The sequence below is a fragment of the Lontra canadensis genome, unplaced genomic scaffold (assembly GCF_010015895.1).
Source record: "Lontra canadensis isolate GAN:19392208 unplaced genomic scaffold, GSC_riverotter_1.0 scaffold8, whole genome shotgun sequence".
NCBI lineage: Eukaryota > Metazoa > Chordata > Mammalia > Carnivora > Mustelidae > Lontra > Lontra canadensis.
In genome coordinates, this window is record NW_022631002.1 from 18,012,144 (window position 1) to 18,026,826 (window position 14,683).

The 14,683-nt window shown below is 57.9% G+C and overlaps 1 protein-coding gene across 1 annotated transcript in view; it reads left to right on the plus strand.

Annotated features, from left to right (window-relative positions):
* The window catches only part of ATP6V0D1 (ATPase H+ transporting V0 subunit d1), a 39,500-nt gene that overhangs the window by 15,015 nt on the left and 9,802 nt on the right, over positions 1-14,683 (plus strand). Inside the window, exon 2 of the mRNA XM_032854199.1 lies at positions 9,743-9,914. Coding sequence (XP_032710090.1) covers positions 9,743-9,914 — 172 coding nt within the window. The remainder of the gene's footprint in view (positions 1-9,742; positions 9,915-14,683) is intronic.

The window sequence follows — 14,683 nt, forward strand, 5'->3', positions numbered from 1 at the left end:
AGGCCTGACCAGGGTAGAGAACGTCAGAGCCAGCCAGATTCCTGGAGGTAGCTTTATCCAACCCTCTTATTTTACCTGGGAGATTAGGTCCAGGTGAGGGTCAAGGGCTTGCTTACAATCTCCTGACACCTGTGTTGGCTCCTCCTATCCAGTCAGCTTACAGTCTTTGCTTGTTTCCTTCTTATCCCTGCATATATTCACTGAAGGATGCCTGAACTATGCTTCTGTGTGCCTGGCCCTCGATTCAGGGAGTGGGGGTCAGGTGAAAGAGACCTTGCTTTGGGGGCCCCTCACCGTTCCCCCAGGCCTTGCCACATGGTATCCGGCTTAGAGATTAAAGGGTTGGGAGTTGAGGAATACAGAAGAGCTGTACCACATGCACAGGACCTAGCACACAGAGCTCTAAGCAGCCGGGCCGTGGCTCATAGCTCACCCATCCTCCCCACCCACTTACCTCTTTAGGCCCCAAGGCAGATACCATGTGACAAGACCTGGGGGAATTGAGGGTCCTGGGATATTACCCTTCAGGCCTGGCTCATGCTCCATGTCTCACTGTCACCCGTCTTCTCCATTGGCTTCCATCACTGGGATCTAGCCTCTGCTGTGAGGCTCCCTGAGTGGGTAACCACCTATCCCAGGGGCTGGCCCAAGTCCACAGAACTGATCATGCTCAGTCGGGCATGTTACTGCTTCCCCTGTAAGCGTCCTGCCAGGCCCTTGAGCAGGCTGCGTAAAGGGGTCTGAGGGTACTATACAGGATCAGCCTGGATGCTTACTGCTCCTCCCACTTCCTGCCTGGCCCGAGCCTCTGGGCTCTGCTGGTCATGGGTATGGGATACGTCAACTCTGCTTCTGGCCTGGGCTGTTCAGTCCAGTTTCTATAAGCTGCAGTAAATGAGGCTTTGTGTTAAAAGCAGCATGGACACAACCCCAAATGAGACTTGACCCAGTGAGCCCAGCCATAGGGCCCAATTCTAAGCAAAATGAGTATTTCCATAGCTTTGGCTCGAGGCCTTGTGGAGCTGGCAGCGTGCTCCAGCCAGTTTCAGGCCCGACCTGGCTTAATCTCACCATGAACAGTAGCTGCTGGGGGTCCTAAAACTACCCTTTCCTCATCCAGGTGAGCTCCAGCTTTCCCTCTTGTCCTTCTTCCAGAGGTCTCTGCGTGTAGAACAGAAGCCCAGCATCAAGGGCTGGGGGGCTGGCTCGGCCTTGCAGGCGGGTGGGCCCGAGAAGCAGACATGGGCGTGGGCCGGCATCTGAGCAGGCCCCCCGCTACAGCTGGTCCCGTCTGGGCTGCCTGGCACCCGGCTGTGTCGGCCCCCTTTACCTCTCTCACTGGCACCCAGGCAAACTTCACAGCTTTGGTGAAATGAAAAGCTCTTTCTTGCAGCCCCACATCCACTCCCACCTCTGGGTTCTGCAACTGTGGTGGCAAGAAGGACCTGGCTCAAGGTCAAAGTGCAGGGCAGCAGCTGAGGTGTGGCCCCCGCCTCCCAGGGCGAGGCTGGGCAGCTTAGTTCTCAGGCTGGGCTGTGGCAGGGAAACACAGGGAAGTTGCCTTCTAAGCCCCGTGTCTCCTGGACCGGGCCATCCCGTGGAGCCTTAGGGCCTGGGTGGGGATGTTCTGGTGAGGGGATATCCAGGCGGATCTCCACTCAGTCAGAGGAGAGTTTCTTGGAACTTGCCCTGGGTGCAGCAGTAACCAGTTCTGCCCCTCCCTTTGGCACAGGGACTGTCGCCTGCCTGGCACCTTTCTGACTGTCGGATAGGTTGACTTCCTCATGGGATATGAGGGATGCTTTCATTCTCCCAGCTGCAGGGACGAGGTGTTCCTGAGAGCATGAGGGCAATTAAATGTGTCTCTGTCACCACCTGCCACCTGTCTCAGAGCAGAGAGAAGGGGAGTAAACCTGGGTTGGACACCCTGCTGCCTCCAGGACGTGGAGAGTAACACTCCCATTTGATCCCTGTATCTGTATGCTGGCAAGTAGTGCTGTGGGCCCCGGTGCCAGCGAGACCTCCTCTGTGGATCAGTCCCATCCCCCGCTGCAAATGCCTCACCTCACTGAAAGGCCACCAGCATGAAACAAAATGCTGGTCCAGGGACCAAGGAAGAACTCTCTGTCCTCTCCCTGCAGGCGCTCTGCCGCACGCCGGCTGAAACCCAGTAACTTGCATGTGGCCATGCCAGCAGCGGACTCCAGGTTCTTCCCAAGACTGCTGGCCCGCCAGCCTGGGGGCTTCCCACGGAGCAGGAGCTGCCCTTGGCCGCGCCACCTCCTGCCTGCTCCCTGGGCCCCCAGGACAGCAGCTCAGGGTGTGGTGGGTGGTGCCTGCTTGGGTTCTATCCTCTGTCCGTTTCCGCGGGGCTGCCCAAAGCTCTGTAGTATCTTGCCAGTAGGTGAAGCGGGACATAGGCTTGGCAACAGGAGGCCCAGATGTTGAGCCTAGGAGATAGCAGACTGTGTTTGCAAGCTCCTGCTGCACAAGGTCCCCCACGCCTTGTACAGTAAGGAGGAGGACATGCCAGATGGAAAGGGTCGGAACAGACCATGGGGGAGAAGGGTAGGGGCACCCTTCAGAGTACCGAGTAGGGCTGCCTGAGGACTAGGCTAGGGTCGAGAACGCATCCCACCTGACTGGTGCCGAGGGGCTTGGTTAAGAAGCTCCGGGTGGGATCCTCTCTGCCCAGAGAGATGGACTGTGGTGTACTATGCTCAGTTCTAGCACTGCCTCTGCTCAATGTCTGTCACTGGTGCCCTGGAAGGCTGGCACCGCACAGCCTTTTTCCCGGTGACCAGCCAGGAGCCTGGGTCTAGAGGAATCCACGGGCACGAGCTGCTCAGAGCCAAGCTGTGAGGTAGGATTTGGAGCCCGCTCACTGTGGCTCCAAAGCTCAGGTTCTCACTCCACTGCCCCACTCAGACACCTAAGGAACAATGTCCAAAACCAGTGATCTGGCAAAATTGGGCTGCAGAGTGGGGCAGGGGGAGGGGCTGAGGCACGCTCCGGCTGATGGATGATAGGTTGATCTGTGCTGGCCAGGGCAGGAGACCAGGGGCATCTCAGTTGGAGGGGTGGGCAGTGAGGAGGTTCTAGAAGGGGGTCGGCAGGCGGCACCTGAGGGAGCATTTGACAGGATGAGCTGGAACTCAGGGTTAGTTGGTTGGTGTTATGTGAGGTTCACAGGGGGCCTGTGTTGGGCCCTGACAGAGGTCTGGGGGTGAAAATGATGCTTAGTCTACACTGCAGGTACACCAAGGTTAACGGTTTCCGTGCTGTGGCTCCCACACTGGGAGTTCCAGATGTGGTGCTCTGACCCTGCAGAGCCAGCCAGTGCACACATCTGCACTGGAGCTGATATGAAGAGAGGTCCCAGCCACCCCCAGAGCCTGGGGAGGAGGTTCAGGCATAGCACATTTGCTGAGGCGGGGCTGTGGCTCCGTTGGGCCACCAGCCTGGCCATCTGTCCATATCTGTCCATCTGTCTGAGTTTGCCTGCTTGGAGCCCCTGGAAGTTGCAGCTTTAGAGAGCCTCTGGGGCAGAGCAAGCTCTGGAGGCAGAAGCCAGTTCAGTGTCTTCAGAGGAGACCCCTCACCTGGGCGCAGCGGCGTGGTGTGACAAGCTCCAAGGGGCCCCACCAGCCTTGAAGGGAGTGGCTGGGTGGGCATGCTGGGCTCCAGGGAGCAGATTTGCACATCTGGTTTTACTCAGTGGGCCTCAATTCCTGAAAACCCCTGAGCTCCCCAGGAGAGCATCGTTGAATGACCTCTGGAAAAGCAGAAGTGAAGTCTGGGAACACACTGTCCTCTCACACTGTGCCGTGGCCAGCTGGCCAGCAGGACCCCTCCGTGGGCCATGAGGCCATGGGTGAGTCTAGAGCAGGGGGCTGCCCCGCCTAGTGTACTGTGCCAGGAGCTGCCTCTGTGCCTGCTGGGCTCCTGGGGCAGTGTGGGCCCAACCTCCTGGCACAGGCCAAGACCCTCCCTTCCTGTCTCCCTGGGGCCCTTGGGGAGGAGCTCCTGGGGCTCGGGCTGGAAGGGCCACGTGCTGCCTGCCCCTGGGAGTCCTGGAGGGGCTGAAAGATCACTTTCGGCGCTGGCAGGATCTGGGAAGGGTTTCAGGAAGTGGATGGGGAATAGGGCTGCCCAGCTGCCATCTCTCAAGGCCTGGCTGGGACTGGCTGCCAAGCCCACACTTTGTCCCACCCAGAGAGGAGAGTGCTGGTTGGGCCAGGCGTCCCCAAGCCCTCTTGCTAATTAGGGGCTGATTGGTAATCAAGGTGCCGGCTGGGGCCAGGGCTCTGCTGCTGAGGGGTCCTGGCCTTGAAGGCGTGGGCTGAGGGGGAGGTGGTGGGGGGGGCAGGTGGTGAAGAGGCAGGGGAAGCCGTGGAGCCAGCTCGATTCTGGTGTACCCGGTGAGCCTGGCAGGAGCCGTGCAGTGTGGGTGGGGCTGCAGCCTGCCAGGGCCTTCAGAGAGCTTTACAGAAGCCTGAGGGAGCCAGTGATCTTTGTCATGGGCAAACTCAAGGCGGACAGTGGGGGCCCATGGAACAGGGAGGGCAGAGGCCTCTCTGGCTGAGGAAGCAGCCCCATTTCCTGCACTTCTGGGGCTTTTCCCCTGGGGCATCGGGTAGACTTCCCTGAAGCACTTGCTTGAGCCAGATTTCATAGGCAGGTCGCCCCAGAGAGAGCATGGGACCAGCAGAGCAAAGAGTTGCCGACTAAGGCTGAGGTGGTGCTAGGGTTGAGGGTATGGGGCCTCACAGACTGTGGGAAGGAGGCAGGCCTCGAGCTCTGGGGCCACAGAGGCCGCTGGGTAAAGGTGACAACAACACCCTGGAGGTGGACGACTTTACTCTAGTGATAGTGTGAGACTAGACTTGGGAGCAGGGAGCCGAAACGTGGGGCAGGAGGCCAGCGAAAGGGCACTATGGTGGCAAGGAGGCCTGAGTGGCACCGGAAGATGGGAGTTGTGGGGAGAGTCACTGTAATATTGGGACTAGTGACCCTAGGAAGCAGAGGAGGTAGGGAAGGTCCTGGGTTGGGGGAGGGGTGCTGGGAAGCAAGCCCAGAGCCCTCAGGGGGAGGCTGGAGGCACTGGGAAACTGAGTTGGTAGGCTTCCTCTGAGGAGGGGTTTAGGTCAGACTGCAGAGAGAACTTCCTGATAGCAGCAGCATCCTATTCGACATGAGAAATCCGCCTCTGAGGAAGTCTTTTGCTATGAGAGCTCCCAAGCTGGCCAGACATTCCTGGTGCTGAGCCACGGATGGGAGGATTTGGGGTAGACAGCTGGGCTTGTGGGTAGACCAGAGCGGTCCCCTGAGTGTGTGCTAACCAGAACACTGCTCATGCCTCAGCCCAGGCACGTCTGGGGCTCTCAGGGGCTGTCACCGAGGCTGTCAGGCTGCTGAGCTCAAAGCACAGAGCAGAACTAGCCCCTGCCTTCCCAGAGCCCCTGGCGTCCTTGGCTGCCCTTGGGGGCTGGGCCAGGGCTGGGTGGCCGGGTCTCCCACGATGTTCTCAACAAGTTCCAGGCCTCTCCTCCTGCGTTTAGATCCCACCCCCAGTCACACCCCCTCCTCTGCATCCCTCAGAGAGAGCAGGAAGCTGCTAGGGGGGCGGGGGAGGCGGGGGGCGGGTACCGGGGCTGTTCTAGCAGGCTTCCTCCCAGCCCTGAGGACTGTCTAAAGGGCTTGGGGCTGCCTATAACTGGTCCTAGGCACCAGTTTTCTCAAACAGGGTCAGAACTGGTTCAGAAGCCCTGTGTGGTCCAGGCAAAGGGATCAGCTAGCCTGCTTGCCTCCAAGTTGCCCTCATGGCTGGCAGGCTGTCCCCTCTCCCTGGGTCGCAGGGAGACACAGGGCTTGGCCAGGGAAAGTGGTCTGGAACGGCCCTTTGACATCATCCCTGGGGGCCTTTAAAAATGAGTTTCCTGGTAAGGAAGACTCCTTGGGCCTTGGGCAGGATTCTCAGTAGAGTCTCCCGGGCTTGCTCAGATCTGACAAAAGCCAGCAGAAACCACCCAGCCGTCTGTGCTCCAGCAGTGCTGGGAGCCGTGGCTTCCCCAGCTGCAGCGTCAGCAGAACGCAGTGGCCAAGGCACAGGGGGGTTTGCTGTCAGGCCTGTGCTGAGCCCCACGGGTGGGAGCATGCAAAGAAGAGCCCACCCCTCAGCTTTTCCCCCCTCACACACACACATGTTCCTGGCTTCTCTACGAATACACGTAGTCACAGGTGAGACAAGAGAGGCTTGCTGAGGCATGATGTCAAGTGGGCAGCGAGTGTTCAGGCTGCCTCCAAGGTCATGGACAGGGCATGCCCTGGCTACTCTCACTCCTCTGCCCCCTGCCAGCTCTTCTGGGACTAGAGTCTGTGTAGGTGGTTGGGTCCGTATCTGAAAGGCCCACCCTGGGCTAACGGCCATGGGAGAATGTGCTCAAGGATGTACAGGGTGGGGAGGAAGGGGAGGCCAGAATTGGAGATGGCAGAATCCACCAGGTTTGGTCCATATCCCGGCCCCTCTACACCTGACTAGGACTCTGGATAAGTTTCATGTTCCCTCTGATTGATGTTTTCTAAGTCTGTGAAACAGGCATGGCTGGGAGGTCCAGCACACAGGTTGCCCTGGCACGGGGCTGAGTACACCGCAGGGACCCCTCTGTTTCCAGTTAGGGTGGGCCTGGGTTTCCCCTGGTGTTGGGATGCTGACCCCCACTTGGCCAGTGTGTTGGACAGAGAGTCCGTGGGAGCTGGAGGGCAGAGACGGTACTTGGCAGTGCGGAAGCTGTTGAGCATGCCTTCCCAGCGAAGAGATGCCCTGTTCGGAAAGGCAGAGGCAGGGCACACTGCGGGAGAGCCAAGGCCAGGGGGACAGCATTTAGGGAAGCCTCCAGGAGCCCAATCCACGGTGCTTTGGAGGGTAGGAGGCAGGAGGCTGGCCTGGGGCCTGGGCCTGGACTTGCTGTCACCGAGAATAGTGGGGTCACTGGCATGAGGGGCCCTGCTAAGGGGACTGGGTTTTGCCCTGTACATCTGGCCTGGCCTCCACGCCCAGCTGTGAGCTGGAGGAGAAGGAATCTTATCGCCTGCGCTGGGTTCTCTGCTGTCTGCAGTGGCTGAGTGGATCAACGAACAGGTTTGGTCTGGCAGCTACCGCACTAGACAGTCTGACCCAGAACACTACATTCCAGCCCCGGCTTCCAGCTGCTGTCCACTCTGCAGCTTCCCCTGGTGGGGATTTGAGCACCCGCTGTGCCCTGGCCGGAACCCCCTGCTCACTCTGTCTTTCAAGCTTCACAGTGTATGAGAGATACAAGTATATAGAATCAAGGCACAAATATGACTTGATAAATTAAGTGGAATTAACTTCAGTACTATAATAAGAGGGATCAGTTCATATTCTCAGTTTCATACCCACAGAAACCACTTTGAGGACATTAATGATCTCTCAAAACTGATCAGTTGTGTGCAAGTAAACCAAGTTTCTTTTAAAAAGAATTGTGTACTTTTTCCAGGGTCGAGTTGGTTAAAATCTGGCACATAAAGCCCATTACTAGTGGCAGGAAAACATGGTGATATACTCTTCCAGCAGCCATCAATTCTAACCATCAGTTCCGGTTAAAGAATTTTCCTTTGACAGCCAAATGGGTAATAAAGCATTGCAACAATTTGAGTGCCACTAGGCAAAACACCTTCTGTCACCCATACCTTATTCTAAGCATAGGTGGGCCTTGGCCAGACCATGGTAGGGAAGAGGAAGAATGGAACCCAGGGCAGGGACTCATGGCAGTTGGCCTGGGGTGAGGACACCGGAGTGTGTGTACCTGCTGAGCCAAAGGCAGTAAGGTCCGTGGTGTAGAGCAGGGGGCTGGTTGTTCTTCCCGCCCCGCATTGCCGTCGGTTCTGTCCCACTTTTGCGTGGCTGTGGAGAGAAGGAGGTGTGAGTGGCAGGGCGATGGCAAGAGGAGCAGATGGTGAAGGCTTCCTGTAGGCCTCACGAGGTCAAAGTGCACTCGGTGAGGTCTTGGGAGCCATAGGGGACATGAGCGCTGGTGGCCATCCCGGTGCCTCGCAGAGTTGCAGGGAGAAGGCATTTCACCCAGGGGCGTGCGCGCCCCTCCCTCCCTCTCACCTCCCTCGCACGTATTCTTTCGTCTCTCCTGTAGCACACCTGACTCCAGGCTGGGAATGTTCTTCTCTAGATGGGGTGCAGGGTTAGGGGCTTCGCGGGGGATTAGGTGCCAAAGTAAGCCTTCCTTGGAAGCAGCCCTGGCTAGCATGGCCCTCCAGGCCCACAGACTCAGGGAAGCTTGATCGGGGGGCTCGTGGAAATGTTCACGACTGTGACCCTTTCTGTCTTCCCCTGGGCAACTTCTCCAGGGGACAGAAAACATGGCGTCCCTTACAGCAGAAGCCAGCCTTGGCTGGCCGTTGGGCCTTCATATACGCACGCACGCACGGGTACCTTCCCAGCCACTGTCCTTGGTACTGCTGTCACTGCTGCAGTGTCCCCCATCTCAAAATCCAGGATTAAACCCACCTGCTGTCCTCACCAACACTCCCCCCAGATTTTTGTCCATTCCCCAGTTATTTATTGAGCATGAAAATACACCAGAACATACTCTGTTCTAGGCCCTAGGACACTGCCATGACCTCAGATCCCTGCTATCACGGGTCCTGTGATGAGTGGAACAAGTATTACAAAGAGGGGCAGCGCAAGTGAAGGGACAGGGGGAGAGGTCTTTGAAGAGGGGATGTCTGAGGAGAGAGCATCACTTTCTAGGCAGAGGGACAGGGAAGGCCCTTATGTGTGGACATGCAGACGAGTGGCGTGCTCTGCCTCGTGTCACGATCAGTCTGGCTGCTGGTGGAGAATAGACCATGTGGGGAGGGGGTGGTGGGGACAAAGGCAAAAGCCAGACAATTGTTAGGTTGTTGCTATGATCCTGCTGGTTCTCACCTGACCTTCCCAACTGGGGCCCTACTGCTTGTCCTCTCGTCCCTTTTTCCCTGGCCCCGTCCCTAATTGTTCAGAAGAGCTTGGAGTATTGGCCTGTCTGCCTCTAGCCACTCCTATAGCAAGGCCAGTCTTCCCTCCCGGCATCATCCTCCCTACCCACCATGGTACTCATTTGCCCTCCAGGTCACTTGTCACTCAGTCCATCCTGTTGGCTGTTGGCCTTTGTATGTTCCTGTCCCTGCCCTTTTCTGTGGCCTAGCCTAGCATGTTTTCTCATCCTCTCAGTCCTATCTCGCTGTCCACTCTACTCCTGCCTACTTTATTTTATAGGACTGTTTCTGCCCGGGGCGTGTTGGCTTGCTCTTCTAGCCCTGAGGCTCTGGAGGGCAGGGCCTGCATCTTTGCCTGCTCTAGATTAAGGCCATCCCCCAGCCCACCATACAGAAGGGCCTCAAAGGCAATGGGTTTTGAATAGCAACTTGGGTTGTTGGGGTTTCCCAGGGCTTCTTGTCATTTGGAGGCACAGTTGTGCTACTTGTGCTTGGACTCTGGGGCCCAAGGGTCTGGGATATCTCTGGAGCCGTGGCCTGACTGCCCCAGAATAGGCCCTGGGCCAACAGGGAGTTGAAGGTGGGGACGGGAGGTCAGGGTAGCAGCAGGTCACAACTCCAGGGGAGTGACTGGGGCCTAGAGTCTGGGTGGGGATGGGGTCTTGGCATCCTGGGGAGGCTCAGCCTGGCCAGCATTCACCCCTGCACCACCTGCCTTGGCTTTCAGACTTAAAGCTGCACCTGCAGAGCACTGACTATGGCAACTTCCTGGCCAACGAGGCCTCACCGCTGACGGTGTCAGTTATTGATGACCGGCTTAAGGAGAAGATGGTGGTGGAGTTCCGCCACATGAGGAACCACGCCTATGAGCCACTCGCCAGCTTCCTGGACTTCATTACGTAAGTGTGCCCTACAGGGCCTTCCCCTCCCACTGGGCAGGATAGCTGCACCTGCCGCAGCTGGCGTAGCATGGGCTCAGGCCAGCTGCCTGCAGTCTTCCTGGGCTGTGTGACCGGGCTGGTCATTGGGCAGCCCTGGGCCTCTAGGCTGCCACCAGCCACTTCACTGCTGCCTGGGAATCTGGAGGGCAGGCAACGGTGTCCCATACTGTAGTGTTAGGAAGCCCTTTTCCCTGTAACCCTGGCATTACAGAGATTGAGGTGGGGAGATCAGGGATGATGGGAGCACTTTTCCTGCCTCACCCTGCAGCATCCCCACTGAATACTCGCTAGGTCCCCGCTTCCCATCCTGGGATCAGGAGTAAGGGGATGGGCAGAGCTCTGGAGAGCCAGGTCCTTGAAATGGATGATTCAGGCCCTCTGGCCCCGTCTGGGCTGAGGCCCATTCTCCATCTTCTCTGTCCATGGCCTTGGGTCTTAGGGAGAAGGGGAAGGCTGAACACCTGGCAGCCTTTCCCAGTTCCCCAGGTCCCCATGCTTATGACCCTTGACTGCCTAGCTTCTCCACTGTCTATCCCTTGGGTGTAGCCTTGCTTCCACTGAGTCCCTGGAGAAGCTGAGCAGAGGAAAGGCCACTGAGACCTGCAGGTGGCGGGCGGGGGCACTTGGTTGAGCCAGGTATGCCTGCTTGCCAGTGGAAACAGATAGAGGGGTGCGTGGGTGGCTCAGTGGGTTAAAGCCTCTGCCTTCGGCTCAGGTCATGATCTCCGAGTCCTGGGATCGAGCCCCACAGGCTCCCCCTCTCTTTCTCTGCCTGCTTCTCTGCCTACTTGTGTTCTTTGTCTGTCAAATAAATAAATAAAATCTTAGAAAGAAAGAAAGAAAGAAAGAAAGAAACAAACAAACGGGGAGATAGAGACGCTCCTTCTGCCAAGATATCCCATGAGCCATGAGCTAGGGCCTGGTGAACAAAGAGGTGGTCCCAGAGGTGAGATTTGTGGCTAGTTTAAATGAGTGTGCTCTGTGTTAGTGGAGCGAGTGCGTGTTGTGGGGAAGCATTTCCATATACTGTTCTGGGTACTGTCGAGTTTTGACCATTCCCTGATTTTGGTGCTCCTACTCTCCTCCTTGGGACCTGGCACACCTGCCCACCTTGGTGCTTCCTGCCTGTGCTGTTTCCCACCCCTGGCAAAGAACAGCCACTTATTCAAGATCCACTTGCTCAAGGAGGGGTGGCAGCCAGAAGGGCTCCCGCCTTGGGTGGACACCACAGGCTGGGACCCCTGAAGGGCTCAGGGAACCTGCCGAGGCTGGGAAGCAGCCTCTTTCCTGGCCACAGGCCTCCTTTCTGGGGGCCTCCTTGCTATCCTGGCTGGGCCTGTAATTACACCTCCCTGGCTCTGGTCAAGGTACAGGCTACATGGTCCTTCTGGGGCAGGAGGCCAGAGATGGGGCATGTCTTGTGTTGCTGAGTTGGGGGTCACGCCGGAGCGTCCCATGTGCCAGTCAACCCCTCACTTGGGCCTGCATATCCCTTGCTCCAAGGCCAGAGCTGGGGACATACCAGGAAGCAACGGATTTATTGCCAAAGCCCAGCCTTCACCTTGTTTGCACAAGGCTCTTTCAGCTTCCTGATGGTGTTCTGGCCTTGCCAGCTAGGCTGGCCGGAGGAGGCCTGACCCATGCCAGTGGTCAGAGGGCAGTTGTCATCCATCCCACTGCCCGCTTGGCCACCTGCCTGTGCAGCTAGCTCTTGGCCTTTCTTGGTACCCTTAGAGGCCTGGTTGCAGCCTGCCAGGCCATGAAACCGGAGAGGGCTCTGAGCGTGACTGAGCCCGCACAGCCGCCAGCTCTTTGCTGGAGGTTGGCTGCGAGCACCAAGTGTGCTTAAAGCAGCCAAGCGCTATTGTGTGGCAGGCCGTCACTTCCCCGCCCCTTCCATTCATGGGTGATCGTGGCTTAAGTCTTCCCGTCTCCTCACTCCTGCCCTTACTCAGGAAGAGCTCAGCAGCCACGTGTCAGCCTGTCTGAGCCTGTGGCTGCTCGTTCCATGACCTCGTCATCTCCAGTGACCCACTCCTCTGCTCTCCACTTTAGCCGCCCCCACCGATGGCTACCCAAGGCCGTGTCACTGCTGGAACCATTCCACCCCAGAGTCGCTGAGTCAGCCCCCCCCCCCCCCGGCCCTCTACCCACAGTCTTCAGGCCCTCCAGCCCACTCTCAGTCCCTTGTGGGACGCGGGTTCCGGACTCAGCAGGACACTGGGCCTTGCTGCTTCCCCGGCTGCCCCTTCTGTCTTCATTTTCCTCCCTCCCCAGCTGAGGTTCCCTGGTCCATCATTTGAGCACTCTTCTGCCAGCATCCGCAGCTCTCTTGGCCGCCCGTCTTCTGGTCCCGCCCTGGCTGGCAGACCCCCAGCCTTGGAGGAATCCCAGCAGCCTCCGGCCTGGAGGCGCCCTCCCCCACCTCCACAGCCTGGAGCAAAGCTGGGGAAGCCGGCCTTGGGCGGTGATCCCTGCTGCCCAGCGGACATGCTGCTCACCAGCACAGCTGGCCTTGGCTTGTCTTTGCCCAGCCGGCCGTATGCCTTCCCTACCCAGCACCCTGCAGCCCCCCACCAAGGTTGGGAGAGCACCTCACCATCTTTAACACACCCCTATCCTGCCCCCAGCCTTCTCTCTGGGCAGATGGCCCACCTTCCTCCTCCATGGAGATGGTAGAAACCAGTCACCTCCCGGCACCACATCTGTGTCCCCAACCCTGATTCAAAGGCAGAGGCTCCCTCTTCTCTTGGATCCCTCTTCCAGAGTCCTGAGTGCCCTCACCTCACCCCCTGGACCCTGAATGGCTACTTACCTGTACTCAGTTGTCTGTACAGCCACCTTCCCCTTCCAGAGTCTTCCCATCAGCACCTGAAAAAGTACAGATCTCTCACAGCGTTAAAAACCCATCTCCTGGGGCCTCGGCTTTTACACTCACTATCTGTCCTCTCAGCCCTGCCCCCACGCCTGCCCATCCCATGTCTCCAGTCTGCTTTCAGCCCTCCCATCACTCACCACAGGGTCCTGACCAAGGTCACCGCTGACCTTTATGTGGCAGGGTTTCCGGGCCTCATCGGGAGCCGTGGCCCTCTCACCCTCCAGCAGTCTCTTCCCTCTCACGGCATCTCTGCCATTTCACTCCTGCCTCCCCGTCTGCTCTTGTCCTCCACTCCACCTCCTCCACTTCTTCCTTTCTGGGTCATTCCACCGTGTTGTGGCAAGAAGGGGTCCCTTCCATTGGAGGCAGGGCCCGTCCAGCACAGCTCCTCCAGACTGGGAACTCACACCTGGCTTTTCTGAGGAGGTGGCTATGTGGCTGAGGGAAAGGTGTTTAAAGGAATAATTGGAGGAAGGGGCTTCTGGCCTGCGGGAACCGTGTATGTCCTGAGCAGCTGGAGCATGGAGTCTCAAATCCTAGGGCTATCCAGAGGAATGTAACCAGAGAGGACAGTGTGGCTCTCCCAGGGAGGGAAGGCATCTGTTAGTGGCTCTGTCCTGAGCGTGAGTACTTGACGGAACAGTGCCATCGCTTCCCACAGACAGAGGTGGCCCAGCTGGGGTGGAGGTTGGGACCACCATGAGAGATCCACTCAGTTCTCCCTGGATGGCTGGACCAGGATTTCCCCAGGAGGTGATGGGTTCCTTGTCACTGAAGGTGTGCAAAAAGAAGGTGGTCAAGGCCTTTTCTGCCCTCCCATGGTGAAAGACAGCATCCAGTGGTTCTGTAGAGCCCAGCCAGCCTTCAGCCAGCACACATGACCGCTATCAGCTCTGGGCTAGGCCTGGCGCCAGGAGGGAGGGGGGCGGATGAATGCAGTGGGATGGGCGCCAGTGGTGGTGCAGACAGCTCCTGGACAGGCTTGTGGGCAGCTGCTACACATGGATCTGGGGTCACAGGAGGTTTCCCAGCACTAAGAGGACTCCAGGATCAGGTGGGGTTAGAGAGGCTGTTCAGAAGAATGGGTGGTGAGAGCAGCAGCAGCCTGTTGTGGGACAGACAGGCCTTGAGCTAGTGAGAATCTGTGAAGTAGGCTCTAGTCAGTCACCTGGTCTTGAAACGATTTAGCTCAGCTTCATGGCAATAAAGGTAATATGTCACTGTACCAAGGGTCCTTTCCAGGCCCAGAAATTAACTTGCTTTGTGACTTGGGATGGACCCTCTTTCAGGTTTTTTTTTGGCATGGGGGGGTGGGGATCTTGATCTGGGCCATTCCATGATGGCTTCCCATAGGAGAATGGGCCCTGAAAGGATGGCTGGGGGATTTGCTTTTGGGAGGCGAGTCTGGTCTCTGGGGAGTCTCAGGTGGGCCTCAGAGGCTTTTGTCTTTAGATGAGTGAGCCTCCCTGGAGGGTGCCGTCCCCCGTGAGGAGCAGCCAGGTACCCATTGGCAGAGCCTGGGCATGGTAAGCTGCACCATCGGGGGAGAGGTGAGATCCAATCTTTCTTATGTACTAGGGACTTCAGTGCCACCAGCACTGGTGGCCGCACTGGGTAGCTGGATGGAGGCTTTGTCCCAGGACAGTGGCCTCAAGTTCCCAGTGGGCCTTTCAGCATACCTGCCATTCTCCCCAGAACATTTTGCACCATGGGCCACAGAGGTATCAGGTTACCTTAGGCCTCCCTATCCTGGCCCTCTAGCCCTCTCTTTACACAACCACTGTTTTTGGGTCCCAGCAGGGTCTGTACAGGCTGGGGCTCTAGACCTACCATGGTTTCTGGGTCCTGC